This window comes from Artibeus jamaicensis, unplaced genomic scaffold, assembly GCF_021234435.1.
Source record: "Artibeus jamaicensis isolate MK-2021 breed Jamaican fruit bat unplaced genomic scaffold, CSHL_Jam_final scaffold_804, whole genome shotgun sequence".
Taxonomy (NCBI): domain Eukaryota; kingdom Metazoa; phylum Chordata; class Mammalia; order Chiroptera; family Phyllostomidae; genus Artibeus; species Artibeus jamaicensis.
In genome coordinates, this window is record NW_026522055.1 from 2,067,471 (window position 1) to 2,092,008 (window position 24,538).

The 24,538-nt window shown below is 51.5% G+C and overlaps 1 protein-coding gene across 1 annotated transcript; it reads right to left on the reverse strand.

The window, feature by feature from the left end:
* Positions 1 to 1,557: 1,557 nt before the first annotated feature.
* On the reverse strand, positions 1,558 to 24,122 carry LOC119036190 (uncharacterized). Its single transcript, XM_053659679.1, is given in 19 exon segments — positions 1,558 to 2,565; positions 3,206 to 3,266; positions 3,618 to 3,708; positions 4,008 to 4,292; positions 4,453 to 4,728; positions 4,904 to 5,287; positions 5,355 to 5,542; positions 11,530 to 11,648; positions 14,953 to 15,037; positions 15,315 to 15,411; positions 16,632 to 16,679; positions 16,885 to 17,163; positions 17,365 to 17,748; positions 20,443 to 20,612; positions 21,466 to 21,559; positions 23,041 to 23,088; positions 23,293 to 23,571; positions 23,773 to 24,006; positions 24,009 to 24,122. Coding segments are annotated over 19 exon segments (3,315 nt in total). The 5' UTR covers positions 24,040 to 24,122; the 3' UTR covers positions 1,558 to 2,403.
* Between the last annotated feature and the right edge of the window lie 416 nt (positions 24,123 to 24,538).

The window sequence follows — 24,538 nt, forward strand, 5'->3', positions numbered from 1 at the left end:
CAAAGACCTACAACCAAGATTGCTCTATCCATCAAAACTTTCATTTAGAATGGAAGGACAGATAAGGTGCTTCTCAGATAAGATCAAATTCAAGGAGTTCATCATCACCAAGCCCTTATTATATGAAATGTTAAAGGGACTTATCTAAGAAAAAGAAGTTAAAGAAACATGAACAGTGAAAGGACAGCAAACTCACAGTTATTAACAACCACACCTAAAACGTTAACAACCACACCTAAAACGAAAGCAAACTACAAGGACAGCTAGATCAGGAGTGGAAACATAGAAATGAAGATCTCAAGGAGGGTTAGCAACAGGGGAGTGGGAGGAGGAGAAGGGTGGAGAAGGTACAGAAAATAAGTAGCATAGACAGTAGATAGAAAATAGACGGGGGGGGGGCAAGAATAGCACGGGAAATATAGAATCTAAAGGACTTGAGACACATGGTCATAAACTAAAGGGAGGGTAATGGTGTGGATGGGGGGTAGGGTGGAGGGGAATGAAGGGGGGAATAGAACAACTGTAACAGCATAATCAATAAAAAATTAAAACTATATATATATTTTATGTGTTTGTTTTAGACAGAGGAGAAGAGAGGTAGAAAGAGAGAGGAAAAAACATCAGTGTGTGGTTGCCTCTCACATGTCTCCCACTGGGGACCTGGCCCACAAACCCAGGCATGTGTCCTGACTGGGAATCAAACTGGCAACCCTTTGGTTTGTAGCCCATGTACAATCCACTGAGCTACACCAGCCAGGGCCCAAAGATGAGTTTTGCCTGCTTCTGAACCTCATGTCAACAGTATCACACAGCGCATACTCTGTGTCTGGGTTCCCTCCTCAACATAATGTGGAGGTAGGATTCACACCCATGGTGTGGGGTTCTTATTTGCTTCTTCCACTGTGTAAATAATCTGCACTATGTGGACCCACTGATGAAAATTCGGGGAGGTTGCCTTGCTCAGCCCTCACAGGGAGTGCTGCTGGGGACCTCCAGGTGCACATTTCAGGAGCATTTGCACACATCTGTGTTAGGTGTGCCCCCGGAGTGGAACTGCTGGCTTGTATGCTCAGTGTTTCCCAAGAGGTCGTCCCAGTCTCCTCCCCACCAGCCTGTCTTGGAGTTCCAGTGGCTCCACATCCCAACCAACATTTGATCATCTTTAAAAACTTTTTATCGCTATAAGGCATGTGCAACATAAAACTTACTCCTTAGCTATTTTTAAATGTACAGTTTAGTGGCCTTAAGTACATTCACTTTGTGCAACTATCAACACCATCTACCTCTACAACTTCTTCTTCATCCTGAACTGAAATTCTGTACCCGTTCAACACAAACAGCCCACCCAGTCCCCCAGTCTCAGGCCCTTGGAAGCCACTATATGTTACTTTTCTTTACTGTGGTTAAAAACACAAAATCCTTCACTATTTTTAACTGCACAGCACAGTGGTGTTGAGTCTCCCCACGTGGTTGTCCATGATTCTCTAGAACCTCTTCATCTTCCAAAACAGAAACTCTGCAGAGACTTCCCATGTTCCCTCCTCATGGGCCCTGTGACCTCTGTTTCTCAGAGTTTAATGGCTGCAGATACAGTGTGTAGCTGGGATCACAGTACCTGTCTTTCTGTGACTGGCTCTTTCTTCACTCAGTGCAATGTTCTCAGCACCTGGTATTTTATTATTTTCCCCAGTGTGGTGGCTGTGTGGTGGTACAGCACCACAGATTCTATTTGCAGTCCCCTGACCACTACTGAAGCCTGCCGCCTTCCTAGGTGCTTATTATCCGTTAGCATATCCCGTTTTTTTCTCTTGGGTGGTCTGTCTTTTTCTTGTTGATTTTTGGAAGATCTTTACACAGTCTTTATTTACTCTGGATGAACCTTTGTTACATACTTGTACTGGGAAATATCTTATCCTGCCAAAGAGTTACATTTAGAAATAGAAATATTTTTAAATAATACAAGTTCCTCTTTACCCAATGAAGATAACACAAGTTCTTAAAAATCATCAACCAAACAAAAGATAGAGGTAGTGCAAAAAGTGACATTTCTGCTCCATCCCGAGGTGAACTTAGTACATGACAGTGTCCTTAATGCAAATGGTGCATGTTTTCTCACCTAACAATGTAGGTCATCAAATTATCCCCCATGTTACAGAGCAGGAAACTGAGGCACACAGAGATGAAGTGACTTGCCTGCTGGAACACCCTCAGTAAGTAGCTGGGCCTGGATTCAAGCCCAGAAATCTCCGCAACCTCAGCCACTCCAAGGAACTTCAGGTTTCCATTCATGGCCTTTGGCTCAGAGGGCTGTTAACTGTTTAGGAATCCGACCCTGACACACCTTCTTTGCAGAGATGCTTTCTCTGGGCTCCCCAGCCAGCTACTGTAGGTGGGGGTGCACCATCATTTCCAGAGCTTGACCTCAGAGTACGGGGTCTCCTGGGCCTGGGGGTTGTGTAGTTTCATGTTGTGGAAACTGAGAGCAGCGTAATGGAGCTCATGCTCAGAGGGGGAGGCGGCCGGTGCTGGGGGCAGGTGTTGGGAGGAGGGTGCATTCAGGTGACCCTGAGTGGGAGGAGAGAGGGGTGTCTGAGCTGGCCTTTGGGGTCTGGAGACGGGTACTTGGGGCTTGGGGGTCTCATCCATTTGTCCATTTCACACCCATTTCCCGAGGACTCATTCCCTCACCCAATCACTCATTTATCCATTTGTACCATTAACGAATTTTAATCATAAAAGCTTGTTCTTATTACTGATCTCACATAATCCTTATGACTTCTCTCCGTGGATATGAATGTTATCCCATCTTACAGATAGAAAAGCTGATCTCATGTTCCTTCCTACTTATTCATCGTAAGTTATAAATGCTGTTTGTATTGCATTTCTGTTAAACTCGATGATGTTAATTTAATGGTGGGAGCACCACAGCTGTGTGGGGAATGTTCGGGTAGAGGAGATGGAGTCAGGGACCCAGGGTAGTGGTTGAGGGCTTGGCCAGACAGGAAGCAAAGGAGAAGGGCCTTCCTCCAAGGGAAATGGGTCAGAACTTGGCCAATTGCAGGCTCTGAGGGATGCGGGAGAGGACAGTCCTCAGATCTGAGGGGCTCTGTCAGAAAACCTGGGGGAGGGCCCAGTTTGGGGACAGAGGAGGAGCTCCTGTGTTCACCACAGAAACACTGGGTGGAACATGGCCCCCGGCACTCACCTGGGAGGTGCCTTCCTGGCTCTCTGCTTTCTCTGCCCATTTCTTCCTGTAGGTCCTCAGTCTGAGGAGAAAGAAGGTGCCTGTCAGTCCAGTGGGCTCCCACCTGGGGGCCTGGCAGGGCTTACTGAGGCAGGTGTGGAGGCTGAGGCCTGGCTGCAGGGACCAGGGCAGGAGCACACGCCCCTCCTCTCAGGCAGCTGCAGCCAGGTGTTGGGAACACAGTGCACCTGGCCAGGATGCCGGGAGGCAGACTTCCTGTTACTGCATCACCTTGTGACACCTCTTCCTGGATTGATTACCTCGTCATAACTCTGGGCTTTGAGGTTTGGAGATTCTGTGGGTCCCCACCCCCACACACCACCACCTCCACCTCCTGAGGCCTCTGCCCAGCCTGGGGTCACCACCCACTCACATGATGAGGCCCAGGCAGATGGCCAGCAGGGCTGTGGCACCAGCTCCCCCGACAGCCCCCTGAATCACTCCTGTCCTATGTCCTGGTCTCCCTGCAGAGACGAGACACCTGGGGTGAGCTCCTCTTTCCCTAAGCAGGTTTCTGAGCACCCCGCCTTCTCAAACCCATGCTGACCAGTGTGCCCAGTCCCATCCAGGACTCCTTTGTCCCCCACCCATTCATATGACTGCAGGCTCCAGGTCCCCTGGTTCCCTCCCCAGCCACATGTCTTTGGGGCCTGGACTCCAGTTCCCCTTTGCATAGAGTCTGGACACTTTCCCTCCCACTCAGTGTGTTCTAGGGTCCAGGGTTGTGCACCCCCTCCCTGGGCTTCATCAGGCACACCCTGACCTGGCAGCAGCAGGACAGTCCCTGTCTCCTTCCCATGGGCGTTCTGGGCCTCACATCGGAGCCTGAGGTTGGATGTAAGCTCCCCACGGACACTCAGGGAGCTGTTGGCCCAGGGCTCTGCTGAGTGGAAGGTGACTGTGTGGGAGGCATTGCTGTGGTTCCCCTCCAGCAGGCCCTCCCCCAGCCACCAGCGCAGCAAGGGGATCGGCTGGGCTTTCGAGGAGCAGGTGCAGTGCAGACCCCCATCCTCCAACGAGCAGGAGGGTCCCTGCAGCTGTGGGGGGTCTGTGGGGAGACATAGGAGAAGTATCAGAAGCACCTCTCTCCTCCAGAAGACTCCAGCATCCTGCCCACAGGTGTGTTCCTACTCACTTTCACAAGGAGGGTCAGTGGGGCCCAAACTCCTTTCACCCTCAGGGACCCAGTGATTTGACTGGGTACTCACAGGTCACGCTGAGCTGGACAGTCCTCTCCTGGATCTCACCACCTGGCAAGGCCACCCGACAGGTGAGGTTGGTGCCGTGGTGCTGGGGCCCTGGTGTGAGGGTGAGCACTGAGAAGTTGGGAGTCCTGAGACCCAGGGAGGTGAGGTTGGCCTCCATCCAGGAGAAGACGGGTGGTGTCTCTCTGTCACAGTCCCATGACACTGTACAGGTAATGTTGTTGGGGTGGCCAGATTGCAGGGTCCCCTGGATGTGGATGTCAGGTGCTGGTGTGTGACCTGGGGTGGAGAGAGAGAGAGACCGAGGCACTGAAGGTGGGGCCAAGCCAGCCCCAGGATCCAGTCCCCATCAGTCCCCCTGCGACCATCCCAGGATGAGGAGAATCAGGTTCCTTCCCAGCCCGGGAGCCCTCAGGACCCAGCCATGTGCCCTCACCTTGACCCCATTTCTTACCTGTTACATGAAGAGAGAGCATGTTGTTTTTATAATTTTCTTTCACATAGGGTCCTCTCTCCACCCTAAAGAAGTATCCCCCTGTGTCTCTACTCTGTGCATTTCTGATGTGCAGGGAGCAGCTATAGGTCCGGGGGTCCCCCACGAGGTGGAATCGGCCCCTGGTGTCCAACGCAACTTTACGATTGGGGTTGTTTGTGGCCACAGGATCCTCCACGCCTGCCTTGGCGCCTTCCCGGAACCAGTAGCCATGAGCTGGTGTAGAGTCAGTCCAGCCTTTCTTGGGGTAGATCACAGTGCAGGGCACAGAGATGCATTGGCTCTTTTGCACCCTCACAGACCCCTGCACTTGCAGCTGGAATCCTCCATCCTCAGCCAGGGACCCTGTGGGGAAAGACCAATCAGCCACTGCCTCCACCTCAGCCCACAAGGTCTCCCCTGGGGCACTCACCTGCCCACAGCAGGGCCAGCAGCAGCAGCAGCATCTCTGGGGTAAGTGTCAGGGTCTTGGTGTCACAGGACTGAGAGGAAGTCCCAACAGGAAGCCAGGGGGAAGGGAGAAAGGTGACGATCTGTGAGGAGGAAGTGGGCAGCCCCAGTGGGGGAGCTGGCCCAGCCTTTGTAGAATAAGTTTCTCCACTGTCCAGACAGGGCCCCATATGCTGAGGAGGACCTGGCCGAACAATCCCAGCTCCCTGTCCTCACCTATCCCTCTGGCACTCATGTCCACCCAGGAAAGCAGGTACTGCCTGGCTGACACAGCTTCTATCTGATGCAAAGGATCAGTCCCTCAGGTGTGAAACTCAGGAGGTGCTGACAGGAACGGTGAGGCAAGAAATGTGCCATAGCCCTTCAGTTGAGACAGGTGGTGACGGACGAATGAATGAACACACAGTCCACCAGAGCATCTACTCCCTCAGGGGTGTGGAATCAAAGTGGAGACAGAGGCAGCTTTTGTCCCTGTCCCTGAGTGTGACCCTAACACCCGAGGAGGTAGAGGGGCCCCAGGCCATGCCAGCTCCCGGTGGTCCCTGGTGTGTTGGTGGGAACACAGACTGGGGTGAGTAGGAAACCCAGCTTCTCTGGGCAGTTGACAGTGAGCCCCCTGGTGAGAAAGGCCAGAGTGCATGGGACCAGGCCACATAGGCGGTCAGCAGCCTGTGACCCCACAGGTGGTCCTCAGCTGGCCTGCTGGGAGCCCCCCTGCCCGGGCATCCCTGGTGTTGATTGAGTGCAAGATGCCAGCAGATGCCTTTGGAGTCAGGTGGGCCTGGCTCTTCTGCCCTCCAAGCCTCACTTTCCTCATCTGTCACAGGGAGGCCTCTCAGTCCTCAACCCTGGTCGTCTGTGGGGAACCCTAGGTAAGGGCAGGTGCTGGCCTTGACCAATCCTCAGTGGTCACTCTGAGTCTGGCCCTCAGTGGCCATCCCCTGATGGCCATCTCAGCCCTGGGCTTCCTGAGTGGAGGCCTCCATGGTGGGGTCAGGGGTGCAGGCTCTGCAGCCAGACAGCCCTGGGCTCCAGCCTGGCTCCCTCCTGCTCACTGTGCTGCCTGGGGAAAGGCCTCACTGCCTGTGCACAGTCGGACGCCCAGGCTCACGGGGTGCTGTGGGCTGAATTCTGTCACCCCCAAATTTTACCTGCTCATTTCATCGCCCCCACTACTGCTGAATGTGCCTGGTGTTGGAGATGGGTCTTTTAGGGGGATGAAGACAGAATGAGGTCACTAGGGCAGACCCTAATCCAATAGGACTGGTGTCCTTAGAAGGAGAGTTTTGAGCACAGACACGCACAGAGGAGAGACTGCAGGGGAAGAACCGTCTGCAAACCAAGCAGAGAAGCCTCAGAGGGGACCAGTCCTAACAACACCTTGATGTTGAACTTCCTGTCTCCAGAACTGTGAGAATATGAATTTCTGTGGTTATGCCCCTAGTGGCGGCACTGTGTTATGACAGCCTGAGCCTGAAAACACAGGGGTTGCCAAGAAGATTAAGGTGTTCCTACAAGTAAAGTGTTTGGAGCAGACTGGCTTGGCCCACAGTGGACACCGTCCACAGGGGGCGGATCAGTAGGATGGGTCCGCTCTGGGGGTGGGATGAAGAGAGGGAGGGGAAGGACTTGGAAAGGGGAGGAAACCCCGTGAGGAAACTCCTCTGTTTCGCCTCCACCAGCTCTGCACTCTGCATGGCTGCAGCTTCAGCCCAGCCACCCACTTCTTCTCTCCCCAGTGCAGGAGCAGCCCTGTGGGCTGTGCTCAGGCAGCTCCCTCTGCTGGAGAGGCCCATCACTGCGCCTGCACCCTGGTACCTGCCTCCCTTCTGTGGAGCGAGGTGTTCTGGGGACTGGTCTGTGTGAGGCAGACCCTGCTGGACCTGGAGTTGGGGGCAGGGAGTAAGTCACAGTCTGGCTGGTCAGGGCTGACACAAGAGGAGGGTGGGCTGGAGGAACCTGAGGTGGAAGAGAGGGTGGGCCTGGGGGATGGGACTGCTGAGCTGGGGGGTCAAAGGGGAGCAGGGTTGTGTGGGAGGCAAGTCACCCCATTTGACAGAGCAGGACCAGAGCCCGAGACACTGGTGGGGATAAGAGGGGGTACAGCTGCAGGCCCCTTGTCCCAGTCAGTCCTTCAGCATCTCCGCTCCAGGATCCAAGGGAATCCGCCTCCTCCCCTCCCCCATTCTCTCTTCCACATCTCCCCTGCCCCTGCCCCTTACATCCACCTCCTCCTCCTCCACCTGCTCTTTTCCTGCTTTTCATTCCCACTTTCTCTTCCCCTCCTGCTTCTTCACCTGCCCCTCACTCCTTTCAGGTGAGTCCACTTCACTTCCCACCTGTCCTGGCTTCAGGTCTCAGTCTTTCCAAACGTGGGGAGATGTTGCCCCCTTCCCTTCCCATCTCCCAGTGCTTGGTCTTAGTGTGGACACAAGTGTATTACCCTCACAGGCCAGTGGGTGGGGTGATGAGGCCAAAGGGACTGCAGGACCACAGCCTCAGGGACTAGGGGTGTGGGGACATCAGATGGCAGGGGGTGGCTTCTGAGAATGACAAGGTCAGTGGAATGGCAGAGAAGAACCTAGAGTCATGGGCGTCCCTGACCTTCCTTTCTGCTGGGATGTCGGGTCTGCTTGGCTTGACCATCAGCCTGAATCTTCCCCTGCAAAGCTGCCTGTGTGAGAATCATGGGGGTTCAGACCTGTTGTGTTTGTGTGTGTGTGTTCCTTACAAGTGTTGCATATTTGAGGCAGGTCTGTCTGTAGATTATTGTGTGCATATGAGTATCTGTGACCTCTGTGTGTACATGTGTGTATATGTGTGTCTGTGGTTTCTGTGTGAATTGTGTGCACATCTGAGAGGTGTGTGTGACTGGGAGGCACCTGTGGTGAGTGTGCATGTGTGCACACTGAAAGCTCAGCTTCTCAAAAGTGACATCCACAATCAACACCGTGAAGAATGTAATCCACCCCATATTTCCTACATAACTTTCCTGCTTTGTTTTCCTGCTAACTCCTTATCACCAATCTATATAACATATAAATCTACTTACTTCACTTCCTGTGACTCTTTGACTCTAGGGCTCAGGCCAGCCTGGGTGAGTAACTGCAGGAAGTGTCTGGGCAGAAGTGGGGCTGGGAGTCTGGGGTGGTTGAGACCACCTTGGCAGAGACCAGAAGGCTGCAGACAGAAATATGAGAAACCCAGACAAAGGGAAAGCCTGTCCCGGACTGTAAGAGTTTCATCAACTCGGATGGGCAAAGATAGAAAGCGTGCTTGAAGGTATTCATCTGGCTGGGGGGCAGATAAAAAGCTGAAAGCAAACCTGATTTCTCCTAAGGTCTTGGAACAGCTGTAAAGTGTCAGAAGGACCCCACTTTGAGTGGTGAATGCTCTCCTCCAGTGATGCTCCGGGTCTGGCTTTGTTATTCCCATCTCATGAGTTAGCACATCACCCGTTATATAGTTGTCTTTCTTACAGAGTAAGAGCCCACGTCTGAGGAAGGCAGCACCCCGGAGGTCTCGACACCTGTGACCAGCATCACTGACATAGGAGGTCAGTAGACACTCACCCAGCCCCTCCCACTCTGCCCTGGGCTTGATAGATTCCTGGCCTCCAGGGGGCGCTCAGTCCACGAGGAGATGCTGAACCCCGGGGTGACTAGGCTGCGCAGCTGCCTCTGTCCACAGTGCTGAAACTGGGTCCGGATGCAAGCTGAGGTACCCGCCTCCCAACTCTGCAGAAGGGCCTGACCCCAGAGGCTTATGTCCCAGTTTGGGGCCAGAAGGGGAAAGGGTGTGAAGGTGGATGGGACTGGGGTGGAGCCGAGAACCTGGGGTGTTAGGGCTGGGCTGCTCTCTCTGCTCCAGCTCCCCTCTCTCCTGTTCACTCTCAGGCGTTGTCTGTCCTGGGGATGATGTCTGTCTGCCCCACCTGGCTGAGCCACAGGCAGGAGGATGTGCTTGCATAGACTCTGTTCCCCCCACCCCATGACTCCTAAGTAACTGTCTTCATACCGGCTGCACCAAAACAAACAAAACCTACACAACAAGTCTCAAAGTGAGAGGCCCTCTCAACTGACAAAGGAGAAGAGTGAGGGTCAGGGTCAGGAATACTAGACACTATGCTGGAGACTTTATCCAGTTCTTTCCACCCACCCTGTGCTTCTGGGCATAAGGGGATACTCTCAGTCCCCACGGGGAAAGGACACACTTCCTGGCTCCCATTGGCCCCTCTTGCTGGACTCAGAGGTATTGTCAGGGGGACCTGGAGAGGGAGGCACCTACCTGGCTGCCTCCTGATTCTCAGTCAGCATTTGAGAAACAATGAGCTGAGCATCGGTCCTCTGTTGGGTCTGAGCACTGAGAGGCCCTGCCTCTGCATTGTCTCTCAAGTCCTGAGCTCCTAAACCAATTTACCCTCTTCTTATCTTCAGAATTTTCTGGTGGCCTCTTGCACGAGTTACAGGGTGTGTGGCTGTGAGTGGAGGGGAGGAGTAAGGAACAAGGGTCAACACCATCCTCTCTGCATTGGAAGTCTACCTATCAATTGTTAGTGTTTCAACAACCGGTTGATCTGCATCCCCCTGCCTCACATTATCATGAACAGAAGTCTGACTCGGCTGTTTTTCTGGGTGCCCAGCAGTGGGTTTTAGGGATTAGACATTGTTTTACACTACACTTGTCCTTAGGGGTCAGTTTATGAACTTATGATGCATCTTCTTCCCTGCCATGGTTTTGGTGCTATAGGAAAATTTTGGACTGTGTTTGCTTTGATTTTAAGTTCAAATACTAGTTATCTTGCCCTGGCTGTCATCACTCAGTTGGCTGGAGCATCATCCTGTAGACTGAAAGATTGCAGGTTTGATACCCAGTCAGGGCACATGCCCAGGCTGCAGGTTCAAACCCTGGTTGTGGCATGTATGAGACAGGCAACCAATCAATGTTTCTCTCTGCCTCTCCCAAAGCAATAAAAAAAATGTTCTCAGGTCAGGATAAAAAATAGTGAAAAAATGCCAGGTTTTTCAGGAGGAAGATTATGGAGTCCTGCTTTCCTCCACCATCTCAATGAAGACATGTAATTTTGAAGACTAAGAAGGTGTTAGCCAGAGGATGACATGGTGAGGAGCATTCCTGGAGGAGGGACATGGATGCTCAAAGACAGACAAAAGTGCATCACAACAAGCATCCTCAGAGACTGGCTTGAGTGATTGACAGCTCAGGATATGGTGATGGAGAAGTGGACCAGGTGAGATTAACTATTACTTTGAACAGGGGGGAGAACACTACATAGGGGGCTGCTTGCCTTTGCAAATAAAATATTGTGAAACAGTGACATTAAGTTATTTCCAGATTGTCTATGGTTGTGTTTTCCCTGCAAACAGAGTTGCATCATTGCAACAGAGACCATACAGCTTGCGAAGCCTAAAAATTTGCTTTCTGTCCTCTCACAACATTTTTTCCTTGACTCTTGACCTAGAATAACAAGCTGAAGCCTTGTAAAGTATTCTGGGCTGGGGAGATAGTGCAGTATTTTGACTTTGGTCAGCTCTGAGTCTTAGGAAATTCTATAGATGTCAATACATGATTTTGCTCATAGCAGGACTAGTGGCAGGTAGGCAGGATGGAAAGGGAAGATTCAGGAGTGGAGAGAGATGATGGGAAGAAACCCACAGGAGGGATTTGAATAGAGAGTGAGGCGGACATGTTGCAGATGTAGTGTCTGGAACAGGACACACCCAGCCTCCAAGTGAAATGTCACTCACTCTCACAGTGCACCAGGACCTCTGCTGGGTGTTCTGCATATGGACTTTTATTCAACCCTCAAGCAACCCTGTGAGGTCGAACTTCTTACACCTAATCACATAGCAGGGAATGGCGACATGGAGGAATAAGATGGCTGACCAGCTGTCATATTCATAGTAAACAGAAGAGCATGAACTTGATCCCAGGTCCCTCTGGTTGCAACACCTAACACAGTTTTGACATTGCAGGAAATGCACGTACAGTGGTTTATGCACTCCCTGCCCGTGGGGACATTAAGTCTCCAAGAATGAGCTTTCTCACATGGACATGCTGGCTTTTGACTAGGTCCTCATCTCTGTGTATGCTGTTTGGGTTCCCTTTGGAGGAGGATTCATTTCTGAAAGCTGATGGAGGCGTAATACACCTCTGGCTCTGTTCCCAAGGTCCCGCTGTCTTCTGTAGAGTGTGTGGGGTCAGCAGGGCTGTCTAACATGGGCTTCATCTGGTGTCCCTGTGGGGAGAGCAAAGAATGGGGTCAAAGCAGGGAGTTAGTGGGGTGGTGGGTTCCCCTGAAGTGGATTTGATTGTGACAGGACCTTTGTTCATTCTTCCATTCTTTTTTTAAATACCTCTTTCTAATCTTTACCTAGGGATATGTTTATTGATGTGTGTGTGTGTGTGTGTGTGTGAGAGAGAGAGAGAGAGAGAGAGAGAAACACTGATGTGAGAGAGAACATCAATGGGTTGCCTCCCATACATGCTCTGTCTGAGGATTGAACCTGCACCCTAGGTATGTGCCCTGAGCAGGGATTTAACTCTCAAACTTTTCATATATGGGACAATATTTCAGTCAACAGAGCCACCCTCTGAGGGCTAGTAAATATTTCTCAAGGCCCCATGTCTTCAGTTATCCAACAAACATGGCTCTTATGGGTTGCTTTCCAATTCTGCTCAATACTGACACAGACCTGTGTGAAAAATACAACTATTTTACAAAGAAAGAAACTAAGTCCCAAAGAAGTTAGGCACTTCTCAAGTGTCTTTCACACACCTATGGCTGTGAACACAATCCCTGGACTCTTGGGGGTCTCCCATGTGCCAGGTACTGAATACAGAGGAAAGGGTTTATGAAAATTGACTTCTCCTTCTGTTTTTCTCTCCTTTCCTCTTACACTGGGCAGTCCTCTGATACCAGCTGAGTGGCTCACAACAGGGCTGAATTCTGACACTGGCTACCTGAGTTATTACCTGATCCCAAACATCAGGGGCTCCATCGCACAAGATCAACCCCCTCACTGCCATGTCAGATGTCAATTGCAAGTCCAGCTTGTCACTCTTTTCTTGGCTCTCGAGTTAACATTTCTAAAGAGGCTTTGCACTTCCTCTTCTCCCAGTCTCTCTTGAACTCACTCCAGTCAGGACATCTGCCTCCACCTGGTGACCAGACCTGTGATTGTCCACATCAGCTCTGATACCACTCAGCTCAATCTAAATGGCCATTTCTCAGACCCTGTCTCACCAGACTACTAGCATTTGAGAAAACATGAGCAGGCTCTCCTCCTTGAAGTCTGACTCCCTTCCGGCCACCTGGATCCAACCCCACACTCTCTTGGTCATTCATTTTTCTTTAGTGCTCTCCTTTCTGTGTCTACCATGTCTCCCTGACTCTAAACACTGGGGTGGGGGAGGATCTCACAGCTCTGTTTGCAGACCTCTTCTGATCTCGGTGATGTCATGCGCTATCAGACATTGAGAGGAAGACCCCCTAATCTCCACACTTCCAACCTGCCCTCTCCTGAGCTCTGGACTCCGACCATCTGTTTGTCGTCTTCAGGTAAACATTTCGGAAGCAGCTTAAACTTATGGTGACTGAAGCAAGGCTTTGTTTCTCACACTGTCCTTCTCCAGAGAGGTGGCCATTTTGGGAAATGTTAATTCAGTCCTTTAAGTTGCTCAGGGTGACCACATGAGAGACCTTCTTGGTGACTGTGGATACTTATGGACATCCAGGTCCATCTGATGTCCAATGGCATCACTGGACAGCTATGATGTCCGTGGAATCACCTGTGACACCAATGGCACCTGTGAGGTAGGAGCCATGGGCTCTTTGCTCCCACCACAAGTGTACCCCACATGCCATTGGCAAATCAGGTCCAAGTGCAAATCTGGTTGACTCCACCTTTGAAATGTATCCAGAACCCAACCGTTTTATTCTAAATTCATCGCTGTTCCCCTGACTCCATCTGTCATATGGACTGGCCTGTGCCCCCATATTCATGGGTTGAAGCTCTGATTCCCAATGTGACTGAACTTGGCATTCGGGCCTTTGGAGAAGGACGCAATTTTAAATGGGGTCATTAGGGCAAGACCCAAAATGACTTAAATCTTCCTAAGAAGAAGAGGCACCAGAAATGCATGGACACACAGAAAAGGTCATGAGAGGACACAGCAAGAAGGTGGTCATCAGCAAGCCAAGGAAAGAGTTTTCAGGGGGGATGTTTCACATCAGTAACATAATAATCTGTAAAAATGCAGATATTACCCAAGTGCCCAGAACAGTTGATAAGTAGGAGATATTTGCTGAAGGAAAAGATAAATACTAGTGTGTGGTGAATCATGTGCTCAAAGACCTCACCGCAGTGTCTGCATTAGTCAGAGTTCAATGAGCAAGTGCGCCTGAGCACTGAGGGTGAGCAGGAACGGGGGGGGGGGTGACCCAGGCGGGTGACAGGGCAGGGAGAGACCACCAGTGATGCTGAGATGCAAGTGAGCAGGCGAGTGTGAGAAGCAGAAAGCACTGAAGGTGACTCTGGTTTTCCGGCCTCAAACGCCAGACCAAGTGGCCTGGGCTCTGCAGCTCAGTGCATTTAGGACTTGCTTTTTCATAGAAGCGATGCTGATGTGTGTGTCAGGGAGGAGAGGTGGAGAGGTGAAGGGGGGGGTGGTGCGGGCATCAGCAGGATAAGGACTAAGACGGAAGCTCAGCCTGAAGGGAATGGCCATGCTAAGCTGTGTTCAGAAGAAGCGCAGACGTGCTTTGCAGCATCTTGGTGCAGGAGGAGCTGATGCAGGACTGGGAGGGACAGGGACAGGTCTCTGATTGGGTGTCAGGGACAAGAAGACCAGTGATGAGGTGGAGATCCAGTAGGAGTATGTTTGTGGGAGTATTAACCACATCCTTCTTTGTTATGACACCAGGGGCTTTGCACCCCTAGGGAAACTATTTCTGCCAGACATGGCCAAAGGCTAAAGATAGGGAAGGACTTGCCTGCAAACGTGACTTGCACACGGCAATCCAGCCAGTCCAAAGGGCACAGCCCCTACCACCCCATCTGTGGAGCTCTTACACCCCAGGCCCTTCCTCTCCTGTCCTAATCCCACCAGGACCAGGTACCAGGTAACAAGAGGCAGCCCCTACACCCTAGAGCCCACTGACATTATTCCAACCAGCCAGCCAGGCCTAAGCCTGCTTCCCCTGCCTCACCTTGCCTTCCCCAGGGAGACCTCCATCAAGGATATGCCCATGTGTCCCCCTTTCTCCTTCTATCTGCATCTGACCAGCCCCTGGGCTGCCCCACCTGGGCCTGTAGGGTGGGTTCTCTTCTGCCTCTTGGAAAGTGTGACCAATAAATGGTGGTATATGTCTCTCAGGTGTGTTGGCCTGATATACTGGATAATAATAAAATCTATATTTTCCAAAAAAGTAGGACATTGAAGACCTCATTTTTGTACATGCCAAATGCAGTGCTAGTATGGGCCACCCCGGGGAGGAGGTGGGGGGTGCAGGCTGGGCACCAGATGCACAGGTCACTCACCATGGGAGCTGGTGCCATGTCAGTGTAGGGGTCGTCCTTGTCCCCTGCTGGCCTGGCTGCTTTCTTTTTCTGGGTCCTCTTCACTCTGTGGGAGACGCCAGAGTCTTTGATGAGAGGTCACTCTCTAAAGCTGGAGTGAGTGACTAGGGCAGGTGCAGGGTGGAGCAGACCAGGAACCTTCACAACAAGACTTTCTAACCAGGTCCTCCTGATCTTGGACATCTGGGGCCACAGCTGGGAGCACACTGAAGCCTGGCTCAGCGGCTGAATTCTCACTACTACTGCACCCCCATCCTCCCCCAGGCCTCCCAATACCTCCAGCCCCCGTTCTGCACCTGGGACCCACACCCTAGGCAGCTCACAGGAAGTAGGTGGTGCAGAGGCAGCCAGCCAGCAGGGCGGTGACACCGGCTCCCCCGACGGCCCCACGAACCACACCTGCCCTGGTCCCTGGTTTCCCTGCACAGGAGAGAGGCTCGGGGTGAGCTCCAATCTGAACAAGCAGCTGTTTTCCTTTCCCTGAAGCATGAAGGCAGGGGTGCCCCTCAGCTCCCATGCAGGCTCCTCGCTGAGGTCCCCCAGAGCTGCAGCATAAAGGGCATGGTCTACAGACACCCCCTAGGCAGTCCCCATGCTCCTGGACAGCACCCCTCATTTCTTCTGAGACCAGGTGGCTCTCCACCTGGGTGTCTCTGAAGCAGATGCTCTCTGGTTGCCCAGGACCTTATGTCTCAGGGTCCGATGGGCATTCCTGCAGAGATATGCAGAGAACTGTGGGAAGCCGACAGACCCACCTCTCCTTCCTTCCTGGGAAGGAATCTGAATCTTCCCTCCTTGCCCCCTCTGGCCCTGTCACTCAGTGTTGAAGGTGGCTTTTGTGCCTCCAGACAGGGGCACAATCAGGGAGGTTCTCAGACTTTCTGGGGAGCCCCAAACCTGTCTCTTGGTTTCATCTGGCCAGCGTCCCAGGAGCCCCATGCCCACTGTCAGGGTGGTGTCTCTGAGCACTGTGTGTGTGAAGGGACTGAAGAAGGTCCCTCTCCAGTAGGGGTGGGGACCAGATGTTGTCACCAATGAGAACAGGGTGGGGGGAGCTCTGGGCTCCAGAGACAGGTCAGTGTCAAGGCTGAGAGGCCAGCAGTCACAAAATAGCCCAAAGAGATTATTCTGAGCACTGAAAACTCTGTGTTATACTGTAAAGGGGGACACAGCCCATCACACACAGTCCAGACCCCCAGCACATCCAGCACCACCAGTGGACCCCAGAGTAGATTGTGGATTGTGGGTGATGGTGCTGAGTCACTGCAGGTTCATCGACTGCACATGTCCCCTCAGGTGGCAGATGTGCTTGTAGGAAAGGGAGGGGCAGGTGTGGGGACAAACCCTCTACCTCCTGCTCAGTCTCGCTGTGGGACTGTAGCTGCTCTGAACACGGCATCTCCTGCAAAGTGCCCCAAGCACGGACAACTGAGGGAAGAGCCTCCTTTAGGATGGGCAGGGAGGAGCTTGCAGGTCACCCTTGGTGGACAGCAGTGAAGGACATTGGGGAAGAGGCCTAAAGAGAGTTCTCCATCTAACTGTGTCCTGTCCCTCTGTTGAACTTGGGAGAAGTGCTCTAAATCAGTTGGGCACAGACCCCTGTTCAATCAACACCATATGAACAGGAGGCGCCTTCCCACCTGGGCCGTCTCCCGGGCAGACAATGATGGCTGAGTTCTGGGACTCACCTGAGAGAGGAAGAATAGGTGGGATGGGATGAGACACTTGTAGGTAGCCCCATATTCTTAGCGATGACAGAAATGAAAGTGAGACAGGGCTGTGTCCTCTGGGTCCCTTCTCAGCCAGGCCACCAGGACAAAGGTACCAGCACAGCAGCCTGGCTTTCCTGCTCCCACACCTTCAGGGACCCTGTTGTTCTGACCCAGCACTCACAGGTGACGTTGAGTTGGATGGTTGTCTCCACAGTCACACCTGCTGCAGGGAACTGCACCTGACAGGTGAGGTTGGTTCCGTGGTCCTGGGGCCGTGGGGTGAGGGTGAGCATGGAGGACAGGTGGGTCCTGGGGCCCAGGGAGGTGTGAGCAGCTGATGTCCAGGAGAAGAGGGGGGGTGTGCCCCGCTCACAGGCCCAGGGTACAGCGCAGGTCAGGTTCATGGGGTGCCCGGACCTCAGGGTCCCCGGGATGAGGATGTCAGGTTTGTGGTTGAGGGCTGGTGAGGAGAAGAAGGAACAGGGGATCCAGAGTGGGGGTCCCACATGCAGCTCTGAGAGAAGCCTCAGGCTTTGGTGCAGCTCCTCCCTCTGAGCCCCAACATGCTGTTCCCCCATCCCCTCCCAAGATGGGGCCATCCCAGCCCTTCCTGGGGCCACTGTCAACTTCCCTGTGGCCTCTCCTGGAGCCTGTTCCTTACCTGTCACATGCACGGTTAGCTTGTTCTGTATGAAAGAATGTTTTAGCATAGTTCCTCCCTCCACCCGAAAAAAATATAGTCCCTCATCAGTCCTCCTGGCATCTCTGATGTCCAGGGAGCAGCTGTGCTTCCTGGGATCCCCAAGGAGGAGGAATCGGCCTTGGGTCTCCTTCTGCACTTTACGATCTCGTTTGTTTGTGGCCACTGGAGCATCCATGTCTGTTTTAGCCCCATCCAAGAACCAGAATCCATCAGTGGCTGGAACATAATACCAGTTGTTCTTCGGGTAGATGAAGGAGCAGGGCACAGAGACACACAGGCCCTCCTGCACTGTCACGGGACCCTGTATTGTCATCCAGTATCTTCTGTCATGAGCCAGGGACCCTGTGGGGAAAGCAGGGTCTTTCAACTGCCCTCACCCACCCCCAATCTTCCCCTTAGGCTCTCACCTGCCCACAGCATGGCCAGCAGCAGCGGCAACATTATTGACAAGGAGTGTGTCTGGTTCCTGTGGGTGAAAAAGAATGAAGGCAGTAGGAGGGGGGCTGTGGGGAGACTACGGAAGCTGGGAGGAGCACGAGATCTGAGCTGTTGACAAAAGAGGAACCTCAGAGCCAAAGTGAGTCCCTCTGTGCACAGGGCCTGTGCACACCTGGCAGCCCAGAAATGCTGACCACCTGCCCAGAGTAGAGCAGAAGTGGAGCCCATCTCAAGTCCTGCCCCTGTCAGGGGCTCCTCTGCTAGAGCGAAGCAGAACCATGACACCTGAGGGCAGACACGTGAGTCTCCTGAGGGCCCCTATCAGAGGGGCTGGTCAACTCCCTGCATGAGCAACAGGAGTCAGAGTCTCTTCTGGGAGCCATGCTGGGTCCCACAGGGTGTAGGATTCATAATATTCCTGTGAGGGTCAGGCCAGAAGGGAAGAGAGAATTCCTGCGAGGAGAAGGCAGTGCTCACTCACTCATTCATTCACTCAATCGCTAATCCATTTATTCATTAACTTATTCATTCATTCACAAGCACTCAGTGAGCATGTAAGTGTCGGCTGGCTGGAGACAAGACAAGAAGAAACTGTGGGCCTTGTCCATGTCCCTGAGACAGTCCCCACCACAGACATTCCTTTCTCTCAACACAGGAAGACTGTGGTCATTGAAGAGTTGACCACGTTTCCGGCTCATATGCTGGTTTTTTCTAAGAATACAAATGTGGGGTGTTTTAAAAATCTGATAAGCGGAGGAACTGCAAGACTGTTTTCCAAAGCAGATGCACAGCTTTGCTGGGGAGAGCAAATCAGAAGAGGTCAGTTTCTTTCTTATTCACTCCCATAGTTCTTTTGTTTTTAACTTTTTGTATAATAGTCAACTCGCGGAATCATGGTGAAACTTCCTCGTGTGATTTAATTTAAATGTATCTCATATTGGTAATATTGAACATATTTTCATGTATTTATTGACCATTTGTATGCCTTTATAGAAATGTCTATTCAAATAATTCAGCAAATTGTAATAGGGTTGTGTTTTTTGTTATTGTTGTTGTAGTTTGTTAATGACTATTTTTCTACAACAGGATTTTTTTATTATTGCTTCACCTGAATATCTTGGATGTATTCTGGATTTAAGTCATTCATGAAGTGCATATTGTAGATATTTTTCTCCAAGTCTGCAACTTTTTCTTTAACTCTCTTAACACTGGCTTTTGTAGAATAGCAAGCTCTTATTCCCCCAGACATGTGTCCCTCATGAGGTGACACTCTAATGCATCAGAATGTGGGAGAACAAGACAAACTAAGTCTGGAGGCCAGATGGAGACATTTATGGGGGACACAAGGTCACTTGGGCACTGCAGAAGGTGAATGTTGGCCACCCAAAGACAGTTTGGTACCTGCAAACATTACCCAATGAGGAAAAGGGTCTTTGCAGATGGGACAGAGGTGAGGATATTGACCTGGAGAGGATCCTCTCTTGTTAGGGTTGGTCCCTGAATGTAGTCACATGTGTCCTCAAAGAGAGACACAGCAGCTGACTTTCTACACACAGAGCAGGATGAGGCAGTGTAGCTATGGACAGGCTCAGTACCCCAAACACCAACCAAAAATGGCCAAGAAGCCCAGTCCCTGTAAATCACAAAGGTGGACTCTCCCCTGCAGTCTCCAAGCGCATGAGTCCCACCAACCACCTGATTTCCACAAATCAGAACTCATTTCTCATAACGGGGTTCAGGACATCTGACCCCAAGGTGTGGCAACTAGTCTTTCTTTCTAGGGGTCTCAAACCAGAACTTAGGAAGGCAGAATGAGAAGATATTTAAATTCCTGCATGAACTTCTGGCCCCAAGGACCAAGAGAATAAAACTTTACCAGAAAAGGCACCTAGTGTGTGGTAATTTGTTTCAGTTGCCTCGGGAAAGTAACACAGGAAGGAATTCACAGAGAACCTCTGGGAAAAAGAAGAGAAGGAATTGAGAAAAGTCCCTCTCCTCCAGACCCACTCCTCTGTTTCTCTTTGCAGACAAACTTCTCAGGGGTTTTCTGGACCCTGGGATCCGATATCGCCTCCTCCAGTTCTCTCCTGATCCTGCTCCAATCACATCTTCACGTTTCCCACCAACCAGTGAGACCCAGTGATGATGTGTTTTCTTGTGTCTTCTCTTCTCTGTGGGCTGCCAGGGCCTGTGCTCCCTCACTGCCATCACCCTCTCACACTTTCACACACGTGACCATCTCCAGTCCTGACCATCTCCTCATCTCCATCAGTCACACCAGCACACTCGCAGATGTCCTTCAGTGGTCAAGAGGTGGCTTCTCAGAATGAAAGTCCCCCTCAAAACCCCTCTCTGGTCCTGAAACACAGGCCCTCCCTTCTGTGGCTCAGTGCTGTAGTGTCTTCAATAAGTTAAATTCTATTCTCTTGTCTCCAGAATGGCTGCTTCTGGATGACATGGATTTTGCTGCTGGGTTCACAGTTGCATCCCCAGTGTCTGCAAGACTGCACACAGTAGGGGTTCAGTCATACTACCAGAGAGGCTTATAAATAAAAAAATAACTATTATTTTGTTCAAAACCACATAAGAATTACTCACACACTTGGATATATAAGAATCTGAAGGGAAGGACATTTCTGCAGAAGGAACTGCACGTGCAAACTCTCAGAGTCAGAGAGGCCATGGTCCAGCTAAGTGTGGAGATGGTGTAAGAGTCCACAAGAGGGTGGAATCCAGTGGAGAGTCCAGCAGGACACAGGCTATGCCAGCTCTAAATCCAGTCTGTGGAGATTGTTTCTCATCCCTGGCCATGGAGAAGAAACGTTGTGGTTCAAACTGTGGAGGACGTGGAGGATAGGTTTGTGCAAAGACAGTCAGGAGGCCTGGGTTGATGACAGACGTTGAGACAGAACTTGGTTGGGTTCAGAAACCCAGGAAGAGATGAGGCCCCAGGAACGACCAGGGTCAGGATGGGCAGGAGACAATTATTGAGTTGAGCTGTGATAAGGAGGAAGGGTGAAAAAGAGTTAGTGATTTATTGAATCATTAAGAAGGAAGGGAGGACACTGTGTCATCTGTGTGACTAGGACACTGTAAAATAGTGGGTTTGGGGAGGAATATGGCAGCTCAGCTGTAACCATGCTCAGCAGAGCAATCCCAGGGACCATCCAGGAGATGGTGTCTGGGGCATGTTGGGTAGTGAGAATCCTGGGTCACTCACCTGAGACATCAACCTGACACTGTGTTTGCATCTTTCATGCCCCTTGTAGGCCTTGTCACCTTCCTTCTGTGGTACCTGATTGTGAGAGAAGAGACAAGATGTTTGGAGTCTGGTCGGATCAGGGTGCAATGGATAGCAGACCCAAATCCCTTTGTTTTTTTCAAGGGACAGAGGGGAGAGTGAAGTGGGAGAAGGCAAGTCTCACGGATTATCGTGACCACAGTAGGTACCTCCCAGCCTGGATACTCACAAGGGCTGTCCATGTGAGGTCCTCACCCACCACCTCTTCACCTCCTGCCAGCACTACCCCCAATTCATCAGTATCCTTGTCCTTGGCTCTGGATTCAGCCAAGTGCCCCTTGCCCTCCCCACCCCTTTCTTCTCCCTGGGGTAGAGCTCACATGAGGATGATGAGGCACAGGAAGAGGAGCAGGGTCTTGGCAGCTACTTCCATAATGATCACCAGGACTACTCCTGTTCTAGGACCTGATTTCCCTGCAGGAAACAGGGACAAGTAGGGAGTCACCCGCTCAATGGCAGTCCTGTGTCCTTCAGCTCCACTGGGAACCTGAAGGGCATCCTCCAGGCCTTCCTGCATCAATAGACTTGGGACTGCCTGTGCCTTTACCCTTGAACCTGCCCTCATCCCCTGTAGTGGGACAGAAAATAAAAGGCCTGGGTTGTAATTCATCAAAATAAAACGTTGAGTTCATTGATTAACATTATGGAAAAAATGGAAAGCCAACCCATTTAACTGGAGAAATGTTTGCTAATGGTAGATCTGATAAGGCTCATTATGCAGTACATATGAAGAATTCTTACAGTCCTGGTTGGTGGCTCAGTGGTTAGAATGTCATCCCAAAGTGTCAAAGTTGTGGGTTCAATCCTTGGTCAGGGCACATGCAAGAAGCAACCAACTAATCCTTAAATAACTGTAACAACAAATCAATGTCTCTATTTCTCCCTTCCCTCACTCTATAACCAATTTACAATGTAAATATTAAACAAAAAACATTCTTACAACTCTACAAGAGAAAGTCAAATTACCCCAATGAAAAATGGGTAAAGGATTTGAATAAATTTTCTTCAAGATGGATACAAATGAGCAGTAACTTCATAGGAAAATAAATGGCTTCATTATTATTACACACAGATGCAAATCAAAGGTACAGTGAAATAGCCTTTCACCCCCACTAGTGACCTGTAATATTTTTCATGGAGAATAACAATGCACGTTATTGTGGGGAGAAATTGGAAGGCTTATACTTTGCTTTTGGGAACCTGAAATGGAGCTGCCACCATGGAGATCAGTTTGCAGTTTCTTCTAAAAGTGACACACAGACACTACCATGTGACCCAGAAATTCCACTCTCAGGCACATGCCCTAAAAAACATATGTTCCAACAAAAAAAGCATAACCAATATTGACAGCAGTGTTCTCACCATCAAAAATGGAAACACCCAAATGTCTGTCTACTGATGAATGGATGAGCTGAAGGTGATACAACCATACAATGGGGTGTCAGTAAATACTACGTACAGAAGATGTCCAGGGAATTATGCACCCGAGCCTATATGATATTATTAACCAATGTCACCTCAATAAGTTCAATGAAAGAGTAAAACAATAAAGAAAAAAATTAAGAATAAAAACATTAAAGACAATAGGACAAAAACTAAATGTGAACCTGGCAGACTCATCAGGAGAAATAGAATCAGGGGCCCAAGAGGCTGCTCTGCATGTGGGTGGTACCTTGTTCCCCTGGTGCAGCTGACACTGGTTGGGACAGTCCTCGGGGTGGGGGTGGCATATGGGGCAGCCACTCACAGTGGTCATAGAGTACAAGGAAAAAGAGGGAGCACTCTGTTCTTAGGGTGTGGCCACATAGGTGAATCCAGGGTGAGGGAGACACCTGGCCCTTCCCTGACTTGGAAGAGGCCATGCTTTCTGCAACCTAGGATGGGCTCCTTCCTACCTGGGCCATCTCCTTGGCAGGCACCAAATGCTGGGTTCTGGGGTATACCTGGCACAGGAAGAGAGGGTGGAATGGGGTGAGACAATTGTAGGTAACCCCCGTCCTTAGAGACCACAGAAATGCAAGTGGGGCAGAACTGTGTCCTCTGGGTCCCTTCTCAGCCAGGCCTCCAGGACAAAGGCACCTGCACAGCAGCCTGGCTCTCCTGCTCCCACACCCTCAGGGACCCTGTTGTTCTGACCCAGCACTCACAGGTGACATTGAGCTGAATGGTTGTCTCCACAGTCACACCTGCTGCAGGGAACTGCACCTGACAGGTAAGGTTGGTTCCGTGGTCCTGGGGCCGTGGGATGAGGGTGAGCATGGAGGACAGGTGGGTCCTGGGGCCCAGGGAGGTGTGAGCAGCTGATGTCCAGGAGAAGAGGGGGGGTGTGCCCCGCTCACAGGCCCAGGGCACAGAGCAGGTCAGGTTCATGGGGTGGCCAGACTCCAGGGTCCCCGGGATGAGGATGTCAGGTGTGTTATTGAGGGCTGATGAAGAGAAGGGGGAACAGGATCCAGAGTAAGGGTCCCACGTGCAGCCCTGAGAGAAGCCTCAGACTTTGGTCCAGCTCCTCCCTCTGAGCCCCAACATGCTGTTCTCCAGTCCTCCTCTCAGGATGGGACCATCCCAGCCTTGCCCTGGGGTCACTGTCAACTTCCCTGTGGCCTCTCCTGGATCCTGTTTCTTACCTGTCACATGCACAGTGAGTTGGTTCCATTTGTAACTATATTTGCCATAGGACCCTCTGTCCACCCTAAAGAAGTATCTTCCTGTGTCTCTTCTCTGTGCGTCTCTGATGTCCAGGGAGCAGCTGTGGTTCCTGGGATCCCCAAGGAGCTGGAATCGTCCCTGCATCTCCTCCTGCACTTCTCGATCTTGGTTGTTTGTGGCCACGGGTGGACCTTGTAATTCATTAGTCCCTTCCCGGAACCAGTAGCCATAAGCAGGAATGCCATGATACCGATTGCTCCCCGGGTAGATGAAGGAGCAGGGCACAAAGACACACAGGCCCTCCTGGACTGTCACGGGACCCTGTAATGTCATCCAGTATCTTCTGTCATGAGCCAGGGACCCTGTGGGGAAAGCAGGGTCAGCAACTGCCCTCACCCACCCACAGCCTTCCCCTCAGCCTCTCACCTGCCCACAGCATGGCCAGCAGCAGCGGCAACATTACTGACAAAGAATGTGTCTGGTTCCTGTGGGTAAAAAAGAATGAAGGCGGTGGGAGGGGGGCTGTGGGGAGACCACGGAAGCTGGGAGAAGTGTGAGATCTTGTTTGTTTACAAAAGAGGAACCTCAGAGCCAAAGCACATCCCTCTCTGCTCGGGGCCTGTGCACACCCAGCAACTCAGAAATGCTGGCTACTTGCCCTAAGTAGAGCAGAAGTGGAGCCCATCTCAAGTCCTGCCCCCCTCAGGAACTCCCCTGAAGGACTGGATCTGGACCACGACCTCT